Source organism: Saccharomyces mikatae (genome assembly GCF_947241705.1).
Source record: "Saccharomyces mikatae IFO 1815 strain IFO1815 genome assembly, chromosome: 7".
NCBI lineage: Eukaryota > Fungi > Ascomycota > Saccharomycetes > Saccharomycetales > Saccharomycetaceae > Saccharomyces > Saccharomyces mikatae.
In genome coordinates this window covers 139826-158491 of record NC_079262.1, presented here as the reverse complement: position 1 = coordinate 158491, position 18666 = coordinate 139826, and the positions used below count along the sequence as shown (strand labels likewise).

The window sequence follows — 18666 nt, the reverse complement described above, 5'->3', positions numbered from 1 at the left end:
CTAATCAATGAAATAACCATTACAATAATAGCTTTAGATGCGCAACAAAAAGTTAGGAATCTACAACTATATGTTGTCACAGTCTACGAGCATCGTTCAATACGATATGATTTTTTTCGTTTGAATTTTTTTTGCCTCCCTTTCTTTCCCTTTAATGGGATATCGAAAAAAAACAGGACATGTTATAACTACTAGCAGATACTGATCATGTATTAAGTTGGCTTTGATAGTACTGATCTATTTTAAATCTGTACTACATAAGAAAACAACAAGTAATCTTCTATTCCGGCACGGAATAAACAATTTTTTTTTGAAACAACTGGCACGTATCTCCCCCCGCACATCATCCTACATCTGGTCGATTTTTTTTTTTCTTTCCTTTTTTTCTCTTCCAATTCAGTTTTGCCTAACATTTCCCGTCAAAGATAAAGGGAGTTTATACAAAACTTGAATACAACGGTAGGAACTCAACACAGCTAGAGTTAAGGAATTGAATACACAAACGCATTCTAGAATAAGTTGATAAGATCATATAAACTTGTTTTTTCACTTAATTCACCCTTTTTTTCGTCGAATTTCTTTCTATCAGAGGGTAAATACTACAGTTGATAAAATTTCCCCCACTGTATCAGCATATTCAAAAAGGGAAAAATAGGGTTTTAGAAATTTCATAAGAGCGAACCAATACACTGAGGTCGAACTGGTGAGATCTTGCACATAAAGAGACATAGTATAACACACAATGGCACAGAACAATTTTGATTTTAAGTTTAGCCAATGTTTTGGTGACAAAGCAGATATTGTTGTGACAGAAGCCGACCTTATCACAGCTGTGGAATTTGACTATACTGGAAATTATTTAGCAACCGGTGATAAAGGTGGACGTGTGGTGCTATTTGAAAGAAGTAATAGTAGACATTGCGAATATAAATTTTTAACGGAGTTCCAAAGTCATGATGCAGAATTTGATTATTTAAAGTCCTTAGAAATTGAAGAGAAAATAAATGAAATCAAATGGTTACGACCAACTCAAAGGTCTCATTTTCTTTTGAGTACAAATGATAAAACTATAAAACTTTGGAAAGTTTACGAGAAAAACATAAAATTGGTGAGCCAGAACAACTTAACCGAAGGGGTCACATTTGCGAGAAAGGACATACCCGACAACCATAATAGTAGAGGGGGTTCCGTGAGAGCTGTAATGTCCCTACAATCTCTAAAGCTGCCTCAGTTATCACAACATGACAAAATCATTGCTGCCACTCCTAAGCGTATATATAGTAATGCACATACCTATCACATCAATTCAATATCTTTGAATTCTGATCAGGAAACATTTCTAAGTGCCGACGATTTGCGAATCAACTTATGGAATTTAGACATACCAGATCAAAGCTTCAACATCGTAGATATCAAGCCAACTAATATGGAAGAATTAACTGAAGTGATCACAAGTGCCGAATTCCACCCGCAGGAATGTAATTTATTCATGTATTCTTCTTCAAAAGGTACAATAAAGTTATGTGATATGAGACAAAATTCTTTATGTGATAATAAAACTAAAACATTTGAAGAATACTTGGATCCAATCAATCATAATTTTTTCACAGAAATAACGTCATCGATTTCTGATATAAAGTTCAGTCCAAATGGTAGGTATATTGCATCAAGGGATTATTTGACTGTCAAAATTTGGGACGTGAATATGGATAATAAACCACTGAAAACCATAAATATACATGAGCAATTGAAGGAGAGATTGAGTGATACCTACGAGAACGATGCGATTTTCGATAAATTTGAAGTTAGTTTTAGTGGTGATAGTTCAAGTGTAATGACTGGTTCTTACAATAATAATTTCATGATCTACCCTAATGTAGTAACTTCTGGTGATAAAGATAATGGCATAGTCAAAACCTTTGATGAACACAACATGGCTAATAGCAACAGTAATAAAATTACCAACAACAGCATACAAAATAAAGATTCTAGTAGCAGCAGCAACAGTCACAAACGTAGGAGTAACGGACGTAACACGAGCCTGGTTGGAAGTAGTAATAGCTCTAGAAGTAGTATAGCGGGTGAGGAAGGGGCAAACTCAGCAGACCCTGGAACCGATATGAATGAAATTGTATTACAAGCTGACAAAACAGCATTTAGAAACAAACGGTACGGCTCATTAGCACAGAGATCGGCAAGGAATAAAGACTGGGGTGACGATATTGATTTTAAGAAAAATATTCTACATTTTTCATGGCATCCAAGAGAAAATAGTATTGCAGTTGCAGCAACCAACAATTTATTCATCTTTTCCGCATTATAATAGTAATAAAAACAATAATAATAGTCCTTCATTTTTTTTCTTTTCCTTTATATTATTATCCTTCTCTCCATCATATCTCGACATACTACTACTCTATTTTTTAATTAAAGTTTTAAATTGAACTTGAATTTGAATTTTTAGATGTAGATTTGCCTCTCATCAAAATTTTTTCTACCTTTATTTTTTCCTTTGTACTTTACCTATTTTTTATTTTAATTCAAGCGTGTTTTATTATCATCATTCCGATTTTTTTTAATTAGCTACCTTATAAATACTGTATTAATTTATAATCCGATGTATCTTTTTACCTTAATATCTTGTTTCACCAGTCCACCGAAGTACACGCATTTGTGCGAACAAAAAGAATAAAACATCTTGAATTCTTTTTAATAGACCCGTGTTTACGTTTTAAATGCCTAAAATTTGCATTATAATTATATATATATATAAATAAGAAGGTAAAGATGCTTCACCGCCCTCAAAAATACCTATTCTCTTCAGGTTCCTATCAAAGGACCAAGAATGTTTTTTGTAGTTTTTTGTTTCGAATATAAAAGAAATAAGTAGGAATTTGTAAAATCACCATAGATAAGTAAAACTAAGGATACTCCCACTTAATCAATCAGTCATCATGGTCGATATGTCTATTAACCACAGGATTCCAGAATAAGGTTTTGTCACCATCCCCCCAGAAAAATGGCTTGGACCTAATATTCATAAATTCGTAATCTCTTGGCCATTCGGAATCTGGGACATGCTTCAAATGTTCACGATGCTCTGCATGGTCCTTCTCAACAAAATATGTGTTCACAGCAGTTAAAGCTATGGCTGGTAAGGCAACCCACACCGAGATCTTAACCCACATATTAGATGTGTTGTTAGCATGCTTTTCAGTAGCCATTAACGATTCCTTGAACTTTTGGGCTGCCACTTTATCTGGTGGGCCAAATGCAGGTTTCAAGGCATTTGGGGGTAGTGAAGATGCGTATCTTTTTGCACACTGTCTAAACATTTTTGTGTTATTAGTTAATTATACAACTGTAGTATTGAATTATGTAAAAAGAACATTAAAAAAAAAACCATGCGGTGTGCAAAGAGAGTGTTCAAGGCAAGTTGATGTTTATTATATTAATGTATCTCCGTTGTTCATAATCAGAATATCCTGGCTGGGGGTTTTTTTTTTAACTTACTTAGACCGATACACCCAGTGACGCTTTTCATTGGTGGGAAAAATCCTTACCCGGAATATCTATATTGTATCAGTACATATGTTACAGTATAATGAAATAGATGACAACATCAGGGTCCAATTATTAGCTGTAAAGACGATCCATCGTCTATCTTATCCAGCACTTTAATGTACCCTTTCTCAGAACAGAGTTGACATTTATCAGGTGCTGCTGTGATTCACGGTGAAAATAATTTGAAAATAGAAAAGATTTGTGCATGCACTAAAGAAAGGATCCGACCTTGAGCTGGATCATACAGTGCAATGTTTGTACTAATGTCATTTAAGTTCATATACTGACTAAAATTGTAGCTACCTTTTCTTTCCACAGCATTGATATGAAAATCCGGGTAACGTAAATAATGTCTGATGTAAAAAAGTACACGGACTCGGATAGTAAATTATAGAAGACAAATAGTATCCTTCTCTATTTCTTGATCGTCCAATACAGGCCAACAGTTCTTATCCACGTACTGTTGTACGTTCATCGACCTAAAATTTTTTTACGCAATGCGATTAGTATTTGAAAGGAATATGTAAAGCCTTACTGAGCAAAATATAGATTATTTAATGATTGGAATTGCTGCTGCTGTTGCTGTTTGGATTCTGGAAGATTTTGTTTTTTGTTTATGGTATCCTGCTTGGTTTCCATATAATATTTACCACCGTTCATGTTCATATTATTCCAATAGTGCTGCTGTGGATTTGAGCTGGACTTTTTATCGAATTTTTTATTACCGGTGTTGCTGTTTCCGGTTCTATATTTCATAAATTCCTGGTACTTTCTTTCAACATCCATTTCATATATGCAATTTCCTGTGAGTTGATTCCCGATAGTGAACCAGCCTGGCCTGGTATTGTGATCTCTTCCAAATATCTCCAGTTTTCTCGCATGTGTTCCCGCCAACCTTTCGGCTATACCGTATAGTTCATCAGGCTTCCTACTAGTCTCTCTAGTCATTGATACGATTAGATCAATGTCAATATGCTTGTTGATCCATTTTGGATTTCCCTTCAAGCCTACCAATAAATGCTCCTTAGAATGATTTAGCCAATGTCCCGTTCGACCTGTAACAATTGTCCTACCCAATTGATTAGTTTTTATCCAAGAAACTTCGTTTATTACATTGTACCCCCAGTTATTCAAAGATTCTTTTCCTAGTTCAATAGCCCTTCCCGTTACCCAAAGAAAAATAATTCCTTCATCTTGTAGTTCGTGCAAGGGTAAACCTAACAGTTCAATATCGTTGCAAGTACCGTATGGTAAGTTCATATGTATGTTCCATGCAGGGTCTGCAATAACTACCGAAAACTTTCCCAAAATTTTGAAATCGAATTTCCGTACATCGCAACGAATCCATTGTGCAGGCAAAGCCTTTTTGATGGAATGTGCGGAGCAATTACCCAGAGTATAAAATGGAATGGAAACGTTAGACTCTATTTTCTTATTCTCTTTTGCAGTCTCATGGTCAGCTCGCTCTTGTAAACATGAAGGGATATATTGCAAATAATGAACGTATCGACAGCTATTTAATTTGTGGCATGTATCCAAATAGGAACAATCCCCTAAGGAAGTATCTGTTTGTGGTTTTATATTGGGAATGAAATGAATTTTTGATTGAATACAGTCTATTAATCCTGGATGGTTCTCTTGGCATGCTGATATTTTCGACCATTGTAAAGAAACAATTTTGTTATTAACAATGTACACTGAAGTCGACAATAGAGATGCATGTGAATAGTCACTACATGTGGGAATATACTCAATAACCTTAGTCGTATATTTGGCTCTTTCTTTAGCAAGTTGAAAAGATGATGGTTTCTCCCGTAGTAAATTTTGTAAGCGATTGCTTAATTGTTCACGTGGTAATCCTTGGCTACTTGCATTAGCATCCCAATTTAGCACGTCCAACAATCTAGACAACAGTTGATTTTCTTTCAGATCAGTCTCCGATGTTGTTAAACTCGATACGTCATCATTAAACGAAGAACGGGGCAATTTAAATGCATAGTGGAACGGATGAAGCTTATTATAGAGGATTTTTAAGGAGAAAACATCTAGGTAAACAATTTTTTCGGGTCTTTCTGCCACTAGTAGATTTTGGTCGAATTGAATAGACTCCGGAGTTGCAAATACAATATCCTCAATATCATTCCAAAATTGTTCGAACTGTAAAAGGTCACTCTTACCGTCACTCAAGTCTTCCACGCAATCATTATAACCGCCACTAACATACAATGAATAAACATCTTTGAGCTGTCCAGAGAGCGGTGCTCTTAAAATGTCGTCATAATTCTGGATCAGAAAGTATACTAATTTATCGTTAATCATAACTTCTCTACAACTTCTTCGCATTCACGTTCGTTTGTCACTTCTCGCACCTTTCGAGATTTGTCACTGATAACTTATATGGACCGTATTCTTAACTATTGTTCATCTCCCTGTCCTAAAACTCCAGCGGTTACCGATCTGCCAGAGTGCCGGGAAGGCCTTTATCTTTCTTTGTTTATAACCAGTTTCACAAGCTGAAAAGAAAGCGAATTTGAACGCCGACGGCTGGGTAAAGAAACGCAACTCCACTAATTTATGGGACAAGTATCGCTATATACCCGAAACTGCCCTTTAATTGCTTGGAAATGCCTTGTTTATAGCGCATATAGACGATTCTCGATGTTCTTGCCACATCGTTAAACGTGATAATAGTATTATGTAATTAAACATGAAATGATAGTGTACCAAAACGATTTTCGATCAGTTTTATATGTGTATCCAAGGTTCCCTTGCCAGAAAAGTATCCTATAGGTTAGAATCTAGTAACAGGTGAATAACAACACGCAACATGTCTGGAACATTTAGTTATGACGTGAAAACAGAAGAGAACCAGCCCTCGTTCGAGTACAATTCTGCTTATTCTCCGAGAGTGTCATATCACTTCAACTCCAAAGTCTCACATTACCATTATGGTGTGAAGCATCCCATGAAGCCGTTTCGATTGATGCTAACGGATCACTTAGTTTCCTCTTATGGATTGCACAAGATTATGGACCTTTATGAAACAAGAAGTGCTACCAGGGACGAATTACTTCAATTCCACTCAGAAGACTATGTCAATTTTCTTTCCAAGGTTTCACCAGATAATGCAAACAAGCTGCCCAGAGGAACGTTGGAAAATTTCAATATTGGAGATGATTGCCCTATTTTTCAGAATTTATACGATTATACAACCTTATACACTGGTGCCAGTCTTGATGCCACTAGAAAACTAATTAACAACCAATCTGACATAGCAATAAATTGGTCTGGTGGTCTGCATCATGCAAAAAAGAATAGCCCGTCCGGGTTTTGTTACGTGAATGATATTGTGCTCTCTATTCTAAATTTATTACGATATCATCCAAGAATCCTTTACATCGATATCGATCTACATCACGGTGACGGTGTCCAAGAAGCATTCTATACCACAGATAGAGTGTTTACGTTGTCATTCCATAAGTACAACGGTGAATTTTTCCCAGGAACGGGTGATCTGACAGAGATCGGCTGCGATAAAGGAAAGCACTTTGCCCTAAACGTACCGCTAGAAGATGGCATAGATGATGACTCGTATATAAATCTTTTCAAGTCAATTGTAGATCCCCTAATAATTACCTTTAAACCAACCCTCATTGTTCAACAATGCGGTGCGGATTCCTTAGGTCATGATCGCTTGGGATGCTTTAATTTGAATATAAAGGCGCATGGGGAATGCGTAAAATTTGTGAAATCATTTGGTCTACCAATGCTAGTAGTGGGCGGTGGAGGTTACACACCAAGAAATGTTTCACGGCTTTGGACTTACGAGACAGGAATTTTAAATGATGTGTTGCTACCAGAAAACATCCCTGAAGATATCCCATTCCGGGACTCTTTCGGGCCGGATTATTCACTTTATCCTGTACTAGATGACTTGTACGAAAACAAGAACAGCAAAAAACTTCTAGAAGACATCCGAATACGATGCCTAGAAAATATCAGGTATCTACAGGGTGCACCTAGTGTGAGAATGGATGCTGAGTGCATACCGACTCAAGATATAAGTGCCCTGACGGAAGAGGAGGACAAAATCATTCAAGAGATGAATGAAGAATCTGATACAGACAGTTCAACTAGACTAGAACAAATCGAGAAGGAGAATAGTGGGTTGATTGCCTTTTCATAGTCAATGCAGTTCGCTTATCAGTGATTTTTTTCTTTCCATTTTTTTTTTTTTTTTTTTTTTTTTGGTGTTATTAGACATATTACATAGAAGTATATAGAATCTAAAACTTACTCACTCCGGTATCAGACCACACTGCTGTAATAGAGCTAAGTACCTATTTTCAATATACTCGATTTTTTTATTTTTTGAGTGACGATTTTCAAAACATTTTTGAAACGGACGATAACAAAAAAACGGTTTCTTCTATAGAGCTGAGAGAAACTCTCACAGTGGTGTTACTGTGTGAAAGTTGTAAAAGCTTTCTTTAAACATCTTGATACCAACATACGAAGCTGAAGAGTAAGTAAATCTAATTCATGTAACATATATGGCAGCTATGTCTAGCAAGGAGACGACTTTCATCAGACCATTAAAAATCATTGCTTTGACTTTAGCAATAATTCTCATAATAAACCTTTCTTATAAGTTATTTCTAAAACGCTATTTGAAGTCGACAATCATTTGGTGTTTAGGTGTTGCGAATACAGATCGCAACGATATTATGTGGTGGCAAACCTCACCACTGTTAGAGCGTTGGATATGGCAATTAGTTGACAATTATGAAACCAAGTACGAATGAACGATTATGCAAACTCTTATGGCCCGAAATTAGAGACTACAGAGATATAAGCCTTACCCCATAGTATGAAAATTTAGAAAAGTCTTTCCTTTCCTATAAATATTTGATACATATTATATAATAAACGCTACATCAAGTACTAAAAGAAAAAGAAGAGTACTAGAATGACGAAATAAATCACTTTAAATATCAGTGGCTAGTTCAACACCACCGACAGCCCATATTTCTCTTTCATCCTCAAATCTATCACTAAACATTGTTTCCGCATCTCCACCAGCAGCAATTCTTTCTCTTTCAACATTTGCTAATCTTCTACCAACTCTCTTGGTGTAGTCTCCAATGGATCTTAATTGAATTGTGGTACCCGTGATAGTCTCAATATTGCTACCAAGATCAGAAACCCCAGAGAACCACTGATTGAAAGTGTGCATATCATCTTCTTCAACCAACCTGAACAAGGCCAGGTACGCTTTTTCGGCAGCAAGCTTTATTGGAATAACTGGATCACGCAAACAAGCAAACACAGATGGTCCCACCACATTGAAATATTGTTTGACACACTCATCAAATTTGAATCTTGCTAATGTTCTTATGACAACTAAAGCCAATCTTCTCACATCCGTAGAATTACTGGCTGGTTCTAAGATAGCTTTACTCAACTCATTGATTAACAAGGTGATGTTCCCATCTCCGATTCTGAATGCTTCTGCAGCTTCGGTTTTAACAAAGGGAGATTTATTTTCCCCTTCCAATAGAAGTAATTTACCAGCAGCAATAGTACCGTTTTCTCCAAAGTAGACATCAGAAGAACGAATTGCATCCAGAATGTAACTCACAAATTCGTCCGTCAACCCTGTGTTGAAAATATGAATGGGTGCGTCTTTCAAGAAGGAATTGAGAGTCAGAATTGCAAACTTCCCAGTTTCCCCATCTAAATTAGCATCTAAAACCTTCTCCTGCAGAATTTTATTAGCTTCATCGTTAGATAAAATCTCTGATAATGACCCAATTAATTTAGCATAAGCAACTGCCAATTTATCGTTACTACCTAGCATCTCTTCCTCAACTAAGTTGACAATATTTGTTTTTGAACTTTCAGTTAATTTAGAACCAGCCTTAACAATGACCTCCAACAAAGCCTTGAGCATAGCTGTCTTAACACCTTCATCTGTGGCTTGCTTGGCACCTGTCACTAATTCGATGACTAGTGGATCAACACGAGGTTGGTGTTCAATTAAAGCACCAAGAGCCTTTGCTGCACGGAGACGTAACGTTTCATTGGTGGAATCTGACAAAGATTTAACAAATGTTCTTTGTAATTGAGGAATAAAGGGTCTCAAGAACATTGGAATCTTAACAAACAGTACATTAAGTGCAAATAAAATTGCCGCTTTGATATCACTACTGAATCTTTCACCTACAACACGAATCAATGGACCAGTAATGACGCTTACAAATGGCTTCAAGTTAGCAGCAGGTGTCTTCGAAACAACATCAGCAATGGCTAACGCAGATTCTTCCCTTTCATCATTCGAACCATACATCAAACCGTGCAAGAAAATAGGCAAAACACAGTTTGGCCCTTTTGGCAGCTTAAACGCGGCCACATCTTTGCCTTGCTTTCCTGTCAATGCCAAAGACTGCTTAGCAGGTTTGACTAATTTCTCTAAGGTAGGCTTGTCAACCTTCTTCAATAAAGTGGACAAGGCATTGAAATTACCGTTGACGACCCTTGGATCCTCATCGTCCAGTGACAAAATCGCGTGTGAGACAAAATCTGGAATATAGATATCAAAATCAAGGACAGTCTTATCAAAGAAATTTGGCAAACGCTCTAAAATGGCTATGCGCTTTTGTATGTTATCATTCTTCAGCAGTGACATTATCTGTTGAAGTAATGGGTGAAGACCTTCATCATCTGTCACAGATAAAAATACTCTGTCTAATGAAAGTTCTAATGCAGTCTTAGTAGACTCATCATTGGAAGTCGTAATAATTGCATCCACTAGTGCGTTAATTATGATGGACAAACGTTTGTACAAAGCTGAGCCAGCGACTTCTGCGAGTGAACCTAGAGCTGAAGCCCTAAACGCATCTATTGGAGGTGATAATAAAGTTGGTATTAAGATTGGGAAGATTACGTCTGACTTCTTCGACATAATTTCTTGTAAACCTAACAAAGCAAAACCAGAATTATCAGAAGATTCAAGCATATGCAACAAATATGGCAAAACTTCATCAACTGCTGTTTTCCCAACAACATCTTGAAATATATCAAATGATAATGCTGCGGCCTCTCTAACCGTAGCTGACTCATCAGTTAAAGCAGTACGAATGATGTTAACGATGATAGATTGGAAATGTGATATTGTCTCTGCAGAAGCAGATTCGATTAGCTCGTAAAGAGCAATACAAACACCTTGTCTAGAATCTGAGTTTGATGTTTCTATTAAGGATTCCTCCAAACTTGGCAATAGTTGTGAAAGGGCATTTCCACCAACACGGCGAACAAGATCACCTAAAGTTTGAGCGGCGATGTTACGTAATACATTGGATGAAGAAGCCAAGTGGGTAACTATCATACCGGTTAATGTTGGAAGAATTTCCTTCACAGCTCTTGGAGTGTTTGGGACCAATGCTTTCCAAATGTCCACAGTCGTAGCACGTACAATACCAGAAGTATCGTTTCTGCAAACAAATAAAGCGGCCAAAATTCTGTCACGGCGTTCTTGACCAAGAACATCTACCAACTTGCCGGAGAATTCACTGTTATGGTCACCATCTTCCTCAGAAAATTCATTCCTAGAGGATATACCAGTGACTTGGAATAGAAGCTCACCGGTTAGTTGGACAGAAGACAAGCGAATTCTGTCATTTTCATCGAACATGCCTCTTTCTAACTCGGGCAGTAATAGATCAACAGCCTTTGTGGCATAATTCTTGACAATCAATTTACCGGCCTTCAGAGCAGTATCACGAATATTTTCGTCATTATCAGCTAAACCAGAAAGAATAGGCTGAATGATTTGATTAATATATGGAGCAAATTGTGATCCAAAACAAACAGGAAGGAAAAGTAATAAAGGCATGAAACCTTCTCTGATATAAGCACGGAAGTTAGTTACACCAGCTAAAATAGTTGGTAACATTTCATCCAATTTAGTTAATCCTAAACCACTAATAACTTCAGCTAGAGCTTGAGCTGAGCCCAAACGATCACCCGATTTGGTTTCGTCACTTAGGGTATCCAGCAAACGAGGAATCAAATCTGGGAATTGCTCTTCACCTAGCCTTTCTACTAAGGCACCTAATGCACGAGCTGCTGTGGCCCTAGTATTTGGAACAGGATCCACCATAGCAATCTCAACTTCATCTATCAGCTGTTGTAAATATGGAACAAGATCCTTAGTATCAACCAAAATAGCCATATTACCGACAATCTTACATGCCTTTCTCTTAATGTTAGCAGATCTATCATGCATACCACGATGGATAATATGGATAATTAATGCTAGTGATGGGCCATCAATATAATGAACAAATTGTGTCTGAATCAACGAATCCAAAGCCTCTTCTGTGTATTTTGTAGGGTCACCAATAGCTTGCAAAAGTATGGGTACCAATTTTTGAATTTCAGGGTTTCTAATAACCTCACCGAATCTTTTCAAGGATTCATCAGCAGCCTTACGTACTTCTTTGTGAGAATCGTTTAACACACCAACAATTTCTGGAACAATTGTAGACAAAGAAGCTGATAGTTGGGTGGGATCTAAATAAGCCATATTACCTAGTAATTGGACGGAGCCCCTCTTAGTTCTCCAGGCAATTTCATCCAGGTTAGAAACAGCAACTGGAATTAACTTTTTGACACCGTAGCCAGTTGTGTGTGCCATTATAGCCTTCGTGGCACGAGCAGTTGCATCTCTGACTTCGGGAACAGCATCCCCCAAATTTTTTAGAATATTTGGAAGAATTTCAATGACATACGGTTCAAAGAACTTCCCCAAAGATTCGGATAAATACTGGAAGCAAAATCCAACAGATTCACGCTTTTTCGGCTCCTTTTTTTCCTCTGCAGCTTCGATGAGGTTACGAATGATATCAAACTCCGAGAGAGCAGAAATACCATAACCTTTAACCAAACCAGCTATACCCCAAGCAGCACCTCTTCGCATGGAGACAGGTACAGTCGGATTCAAAAGTTTCTCCATTAATATATTCAAGTATTCACCAACTTTTGGTTTAAATTGAAAAACAAGTGGTGCTATACAGGCCGAAACAGCCTGTTGAATATCTGCAGAAGGAGTATCAAGAGTTGAAAGTAATCTTTCAATGATTGTATGAATTCTTGCATCACTCTCTTGCAAATGTCTTGCCAGAGTACCATAAAGAATAATAACATTCTCCTTTAGAGCACTATCTGTACTAGAATTTAATGCTTCTTCGAATATAGGAATCAGTTCTTTAGAATTTTGTGAGCCGTGCAAGGTAATTAATTCGACACCAGCTTCTTTCATTTCTTGGCGGACAATTGGTTCTCTGTCTACTAAACCCCCATCGTTAACTAGAAATTTTATGACATCAACAACTGTGTTATCATTCGCAGAAAGAGCCTTTGCCATGATTTTTAATGTAATTGCAACTGTGCTTCTTCCTTGCCATGGATCCTTTTGTTCACTAGCAGACACAAGAACTAAGCCAAATTGATCAAGAATTGGTTCCAATGGTTTTGCCTTTTCTTTATAAAAGTTCAATAAGTCGTTTAAGTAATTGTTTGAGGAATTATCTTGAGTGGTAAATAGGCTTACCGCACCAAAAGCATATGCATTGGCCGCAAATAATCTCAAACCACTATCATCTTGATTGAATAGTAAAAATAGGCTCTTAAGTAGCTCGTCATTGATTGAAAATTTATTGAATTCCCAAATAAAATCTGCGACCTCGCGATTGGAAGGATCAGAATCAAACTTGCAAATAAACACTTCGGGTGAATATTTCATGAAAGGCTCCAATTCAAACTCATTATCAAGAGTTTCTAATATTGTTGAACGGACAAATTGATTTGGTGACAATAGGTTTGATAGTATCATATCAAGGTCTTCTTGATTTGGAGCAACAGAGATACTTTGACATAGAGCGTTGAAACAATCCTTAGCAATCTTTGCTTTTGATGGCAAAGAGAGAAGAGATAGCAAAACTTCAATAATTGAAATCCTGGGAATGGAAGGGTCTTCAAAAGCCTCTGCGTGCACAGAAATAATTTCCATAGCAAGTAATAGATGTTCCTCTTCTTCATCTTCTTCAACGAACTCAGTCTTAACAACAGGCTTATCGGCGTTCTTTAGTGCAACCGCTTTACCTTTTTCTAGAACGTTGATCAACAATGGTAAGATATAAGTTAGACTAATAGAATCTAATGCTGCTTGATTAGACACAAATTTGATTCTGAAAAGAACTCTTGTCAGTAATTCAACCAGGGGTTCCTGCAAGTAATTTTGTGAGATATCACTGGCATTGTGCACACGCAAGGTTGCTAAACCAAGAAAGAGCCTGATATTGCCCAATCTTTCGGAGACATTTTGAGAAAGCTGCAAGAATACATTATTTACATCCTCTGTCAGCCTTGAAATATTCTGTTCCGAGCATAGGTGTAAGAACTTTGTGACTGCTAGAGGAAACCAAATAGCGATGCCATTTTGGACTAAGCAGGCAGCCTTGGAAAGCTCAGATACCAATCTAATCCCACGCTTCAACCGAGTAGAGATTTTTGAGACATGTGATCTAATTACAGACTCTTTTGCTAGTTGTTCTTTAACAAGTTCTTGTTCTTCTTTTGTCAATTTTTTCACGTTTTTCTTGGCTTGCTCTTTCCTTATATTTTGTTCCCACATTAACGTTTCATATTCTTTGGAATTTTTATTGGAAAGTTTCTTGTTCACGTTTTCTTCCAGGACATCAACAACCAAAACGCCTTCTTTACCCGCAAAAATATTGAAGTCTTCTTCAGATAGGTGTGATAATTCTTCTGCCGCTAAATCTGCTTCGATAGTCTTACAAAGGATCGGAGTGAACTCTGCGGGCTGAATAAATGCTGCATACGCAGCAGATTGTAAAGCACAACTACCATAAATTGTATCTATCCATTCCTTATTACTAGTGATTCCAGCAATTTTTTCCATGATAATTATAGCGTGCTCCTCAACAACTTTGGCTGGGTCAAGCCTTGCACGTAAAACTAATCCAGCCCAACCATTCTTGATGTTAAAAATTTTCCATTGTGCTACAACCAGAGTATTAATTAATACCTTAATTGAAGCTTCCTTGTCAGGTAACTCAGACGTAATGGCCAATAGTACAGGTGTAATATATTTAAAGGATATGTTTGGTTGAGGTACTAATTCTTGTACGCGCATTCTTCTTTCAATTGCACCAATGACATAGGACCCGATAATTTCTGGTTTTTTGTAAAATAATTCTTGTAGCAAGTTTACAGAATGAATACGGTTCTCAATGGAGAGTTCTGTTGACAATGCAGAAGTTAAGATAGCATCACCTATTGATGAATTCTCAGGGAGGGTTTCTATTAGCTGCATTACACGATCATTTAGTTCAGTATTATCCAACGTTAATATTTTGTTTACGAATTCAATTGACGCTTGAATGCATGAATGGCCATGTGTCTGGTAATGTATAATGGAGTCCTTCACAAATTCCAAACAACCGTCTATAAAGTTTAAAATTATCTCTTCAGATGCAGCATTGGAATTGCTTAAAAAAGCGGTAAACCAGCACTTTTTCAAAGCTGGTTTTTTATCTGCGAAACCAGTTGATATACATTTGTTGAAATTTTCAATGGGTTTGTCCAGACTAAAGTAATGAACGAAAAAAGCATTGAGCATTAAATTCAAGGCACCTTCATTACCTTCTTTGCCAATAAATGGAGATAAATCTTTACAAATTCTTTCAGAGATCTCACAGTGTGTTGAGGGTATTTCTATGAGGATTTTAGAAATTAGTGATTTGTAATCTGCGTTTAAATTCGACTTAATATTCTTAAATATTTCATCGATAACCTTCGTCAGATCTTCCAAGGCAGTATCATTTTGTGAGACTTGTCTCAGTAAGATTATTGCGGAATGAAGTGAGATGGATCTAACTACTTCTTTTGAGCTCTTAAACGACGAGAAGGTTTGGTTAAGAAGCTTTGAAGAAGTAAAAACATTCAAGAGATTTACTTTGTCTGGAGAAACACCAGCGTATAATTCGGATAAAATTGAAAAACCAAACTCTGGAGATCTTAGAATTGCTTTTTCAATATTAGGGATGAAGAATTGGGTAAACATGTTCTGTGAAACAAATTCTTCTAAAAAGGGCTTCAAACCGACTTCTAAACAAAAGGAAGATGGTGGATTTTTCCCCAAAAAAACTTCTTTGCCCAGATACTCGCAATATTTCTCTACAGAATTTTCCTTCAAAGCGGAGTGTAGAGCCGGTTGCCTAGATAACAACTGAAGTGTAGTCTGAGTTAATGCGCCCATTATCACAACCACACCGACACTGGTTATCTTTAGTTTAGAATGGCCCTCTAGTAAGGTCTTAGTTACAATTTGCATATAAGAAATACTATCATCATTATCCCTTAAGCATTTAAGAAATGCCTTAACGGCTGATTGGAAAATGCAATAACGAATTCTTTTTCTATGTTGGTTTTGTTTATCTTGAGATTTCTTGCTACCTTCTTGATTGTCAAGGATAGTTTCGACACCAAAAGTGGCATACGAGTGGGCAACCAACAATTTCGGAATGTATTCTTCAAATAACGTAGAATTGTGTGATACAAACACTAGGAAAGAATTAATCCAATCTAACAAGTTAAGGTAATCTGCCACGGACTTAGTAGCCGGATTTTTCATGACCACACCAGAAACGAATTGAACAAAGTTATCTAAAAGACATGGTTCTAGATTTAAGATGTCGAGCAATATTGAAATTCTCAAACTTTTGGACCTGTTGTCTTCATAGATCACAAAAGTATTCAGTAAAACAGAAGCGATTTCAGATAATTGAGGTTTTTCCAATGTTTCTTGACGAACTAATTGTGATATATCTTGCAAAAAGGGAACTCTTTTAGACACGAGTGATTCGCGGGTGCCTTTCTCCAAAACAGGGGATATATCCTCCCAGTTTAGGATAGCTGTCATCACTTCGGGGTTATCAGTGTCGGTTAGAGCTTTGCTTGCCTTAATAAACCGCTTCAAGTCTAAGAATATATTTCAGAGATCTTTTCGAGGTCTAAACTATTCAAATTTTTCATTCGTGTGTAACGACTATATTGTCATTTTGGACCCACACTAACTCACAGTTGATGCTATAGTACTGCAAAAGAGTCTACGAAGTCATCTTGCTACATTCCATGGTAATAATTTCAACATACACAGAATGTACAACTATATATATACAAAAATGCGTTTTGCTAGAAGTAACAATTAAGTATGTAAAGTAGCTTACCATTTCTGAAAGGGTGTCCAAACATCAGTAACCAGACCGTGGCTGTTAACCACAAAATAATAGGGAAACTGTCCCATTGTGATGCAAGCGTGTTGAGGAAGGACTGCGAATTTAGTACCCAATTTTAAAGCATTCGTTTCATCCCAGCTACCTATTGTCTTCAGTATCCCATGCTCTTGAGAGATTCTAGCAACATACCATTCCCTACAAAATTTTTCAGATTTTAAAACCTGTTCCAAATCAACACATAAACCGAATCCCTTTATCGAAGAGACTTCCCTTGTTAAACTCATGACACCAGTGTTACTCAATAATTCACCTCTTGAAGGATACGATGATAGCACTGTTCCAAGCACAAACCCGGACAACTCATAATCTTGAACACAGCCTGTTGCAACCTGTTGCAAGTCGTACATACAGTAATTACCGCAATGTATTTCTAGTTTACCAATTAATTCAGCAGTGATCAATTTAAGAAGTGTGTCCTTATTATTAAGCTTTAAAGAGTTCGAGGTTGGTGTAGCACCCACAGATAGCGTCAATTTAGAGGCATCAATTTTAGGATCCACAGAGCACAAGACTTTGGCAGCAGAATTGACTGCTTTCACTTCTTCTATTAAAAGGGTCTGAGTATCATTGATTGAGGTTGAAGAGTAGCTGTGCCCGGCATGTGCATAGAACCCATACGGCTCAATTACTTCTTGAAGCTCTGGTGAAGTCAATTTTTTTAACAGATTCAAAAATTCAGAAGAATCGTAGGCAAGGCCTGCCCTCTTAGTCCCCATATCAACTTTGATAAAAACCGACCACTTCTTACCGGAAGCAGGTTTGCCAAATTTCTTTAAATTCTCTAAATGCTCAATGTTATCGACGAAAACCTGAAAATTATCTACTCTTTTTGACAAATTACTCAAAAGAGGAATAAACTCCGGAACACAGCAAGGTAAACTATATGTTATATCGTCAATGTAATTAAAGCATTGCCTATCTTGATAATCTAAAAGTTCAACGGCTTCTTTCAAAGTAGAGACTAATATAGCTCTAGTAGTGCGCTCTGCTAATGGTAGTCCATGCCCTAATTGCTTTAATGTACCCTTTGCTGTCTTATGCGTTTTCACATGAGCGCGAAACTTGATTGGCACGCCACATTCCTGGCTTAACCTTTCGACATTATTCAACATCATTGTACAATTTCTATCAAATTTTTCTTCATTAATGATGAAGTTGGGTGTGGGTAGATCCTCGATTGGACATCCTTTGTATAGAGATAGAATATCGCACATTCCAAAATGTCCTTTTTATATTGGAATATTTATTATATCCTTATCAGAAATACTGTGTTTATAGGAACACTCTCAGATACCTTTTATGTGCAATAAAGTGAGATAAAAACTCGAGAGAAATCTTTTGGTCAAAATGTTAGTATGATATTGAATTGGTTATATCATAGTTCAAAGAGGTAAATATATATTTCCGTGCTATTATTCTCCGACGGATTTCGGCACGATCTAAAAAAACTATATTGTCAAGAGATATTTTTGCATTACCATATGCTTATCGTGAAAAGGTGTATCAAATGTCCGAATCAATATCAAGCTGTACCTCATTTTGTAAACTTGAATCATTCTGAGCAATCCTAGTGAGCTTTTCTCGAATTATACAGTGTTAGGTCACAATAACGTCGCCATAAAACTACTGTTTGATATATTTCTTATGTATAAAATTCATTTTGAAATAAGATATTGTCTTTACAACGAATAGCGTTAATGCAATATACGTTAGTGGCCTA

At 36.8% G+C, this 18666-nt stretch overlaps 7 protein-coding genes across 7 annotated transcripts; 3 read left to right on the top strand and 4 right to left on the bottom strand.

The window, feature by feature from the left end:
• Nucleotides 1-742: 742 nt before the first annotated feature.
• CDC55 (protein phosphatase 2A regulatory subunit CDC55) lies at nt 743-2323 on the top strand (the record flags this gene model as incomplete). Its single annotated transcript, XM_056222534.1, has 1 exon — nt 743-2323. One exon carries the CDS (start codon nt 743-745, stop codon nt 2321-2323), a length of 1581 nt encoding a protein of 526 aa, XP_056082215.1.
• Nucleotides 2324-2945: 622 nt separating this feature from the next.
• Nucleotides 2946-3335, bottom strand: COX13 (cytochrome c oxidase subunit VIa; the record flags this gene model as incomplete). Its single annotated transcript, XM_056222533.1, has 1 exon — nt 2946-3335. The coding sequence occupies one exon, from the start codon at nt 3333-3335 to the stop codon at nt 2946-2948; it is 390 nt and encodes a 129-aa protein (XP_056082214.1).
• A 760-nt stretch (nt 3336-4095) lies between these two features.
• IME4 (mRNA (N6-adenosine)-methyltransferase) lies at nt 4096-5883 on the bottom strand (the record flags this gene model as incomplete). The annotated part of the gene is made up of 1 exon (XM_056222532.1): nt 4096-5883. The coding sequence occupies one exon, from the start codon at nt 5881-5883 to the stop codon at nt 4096-4098; it is 1788 nt and encodes a 595-aa protein (XP_056082213.1).
• A 508-nt stretch (nt 5884-6391) lies between these two features.
• HOS2 (histone deacetylase HOS2) lies at nt 6392-7750 on the top strand (the record flags this gene model as incomplete). The annotated part of the gene is made up of 1 exon (XM_056222530.1): nt 6392-7750. One exon carries the CDS (start codon nt 6392-6394, stop codon nt 7748-7750), a length of 1359 nt encoding a protein of 452 aa, XP_056082212.1.
• Nucleotides 7751-8117: 367 nt separating this feature from the next.
• Nucleotides 8118-8369, top strand: SMKI07G0670 (uncharacterized protein; the record flags this gene model as incomplete). Its single annotated transcript, XM_056222529.1, has 1 exon — nt 8118-8369. The coding sequence occupies one exon, from the start codon at nt 8118-8120 to the stop codon at nt 8367-8369; it is 252 nt and encodes an 83-aa protein (XP_056082211.1).
• Nucleotides 8370-8551: 182 nt separating this feature from the next.
• GCN1 (Gcn1p) lies at nt 8552-16570 on the bottom strand (the record flags this gene model as incomplete). The annotated part of the gene is made up of 1 exon (XM_056222528.1): nt 8552-16570. The coding sequence occupies one exon, from the start codon at nt 16568-16570 to the stop codon at nt 8552-8554; it is 8019 nt and encodes a 2672-aa protein (XP_056082210.1).
• Nucleotides 16571-16873: 303 nt separating this feature from the next.
• Nucleotides 16874-18160, bottom strand: DSD1 (D-serine ammonia-lyase DSD1; the record flags this gene model as incomplete). The annotated part of the gene is made up of 1 exon (XM_056222527.1): nt 16874-18160. The coding sequence occupies one exon, from the start codon at nt 18158-18160 to the stop codon at nt 16874-16876; it is 1287 nt and encodes a 428-aa protein (XP_056082209.1).
• Between the last annotated feature and the right edge of the window lie 506 nt (nt 18161-18666).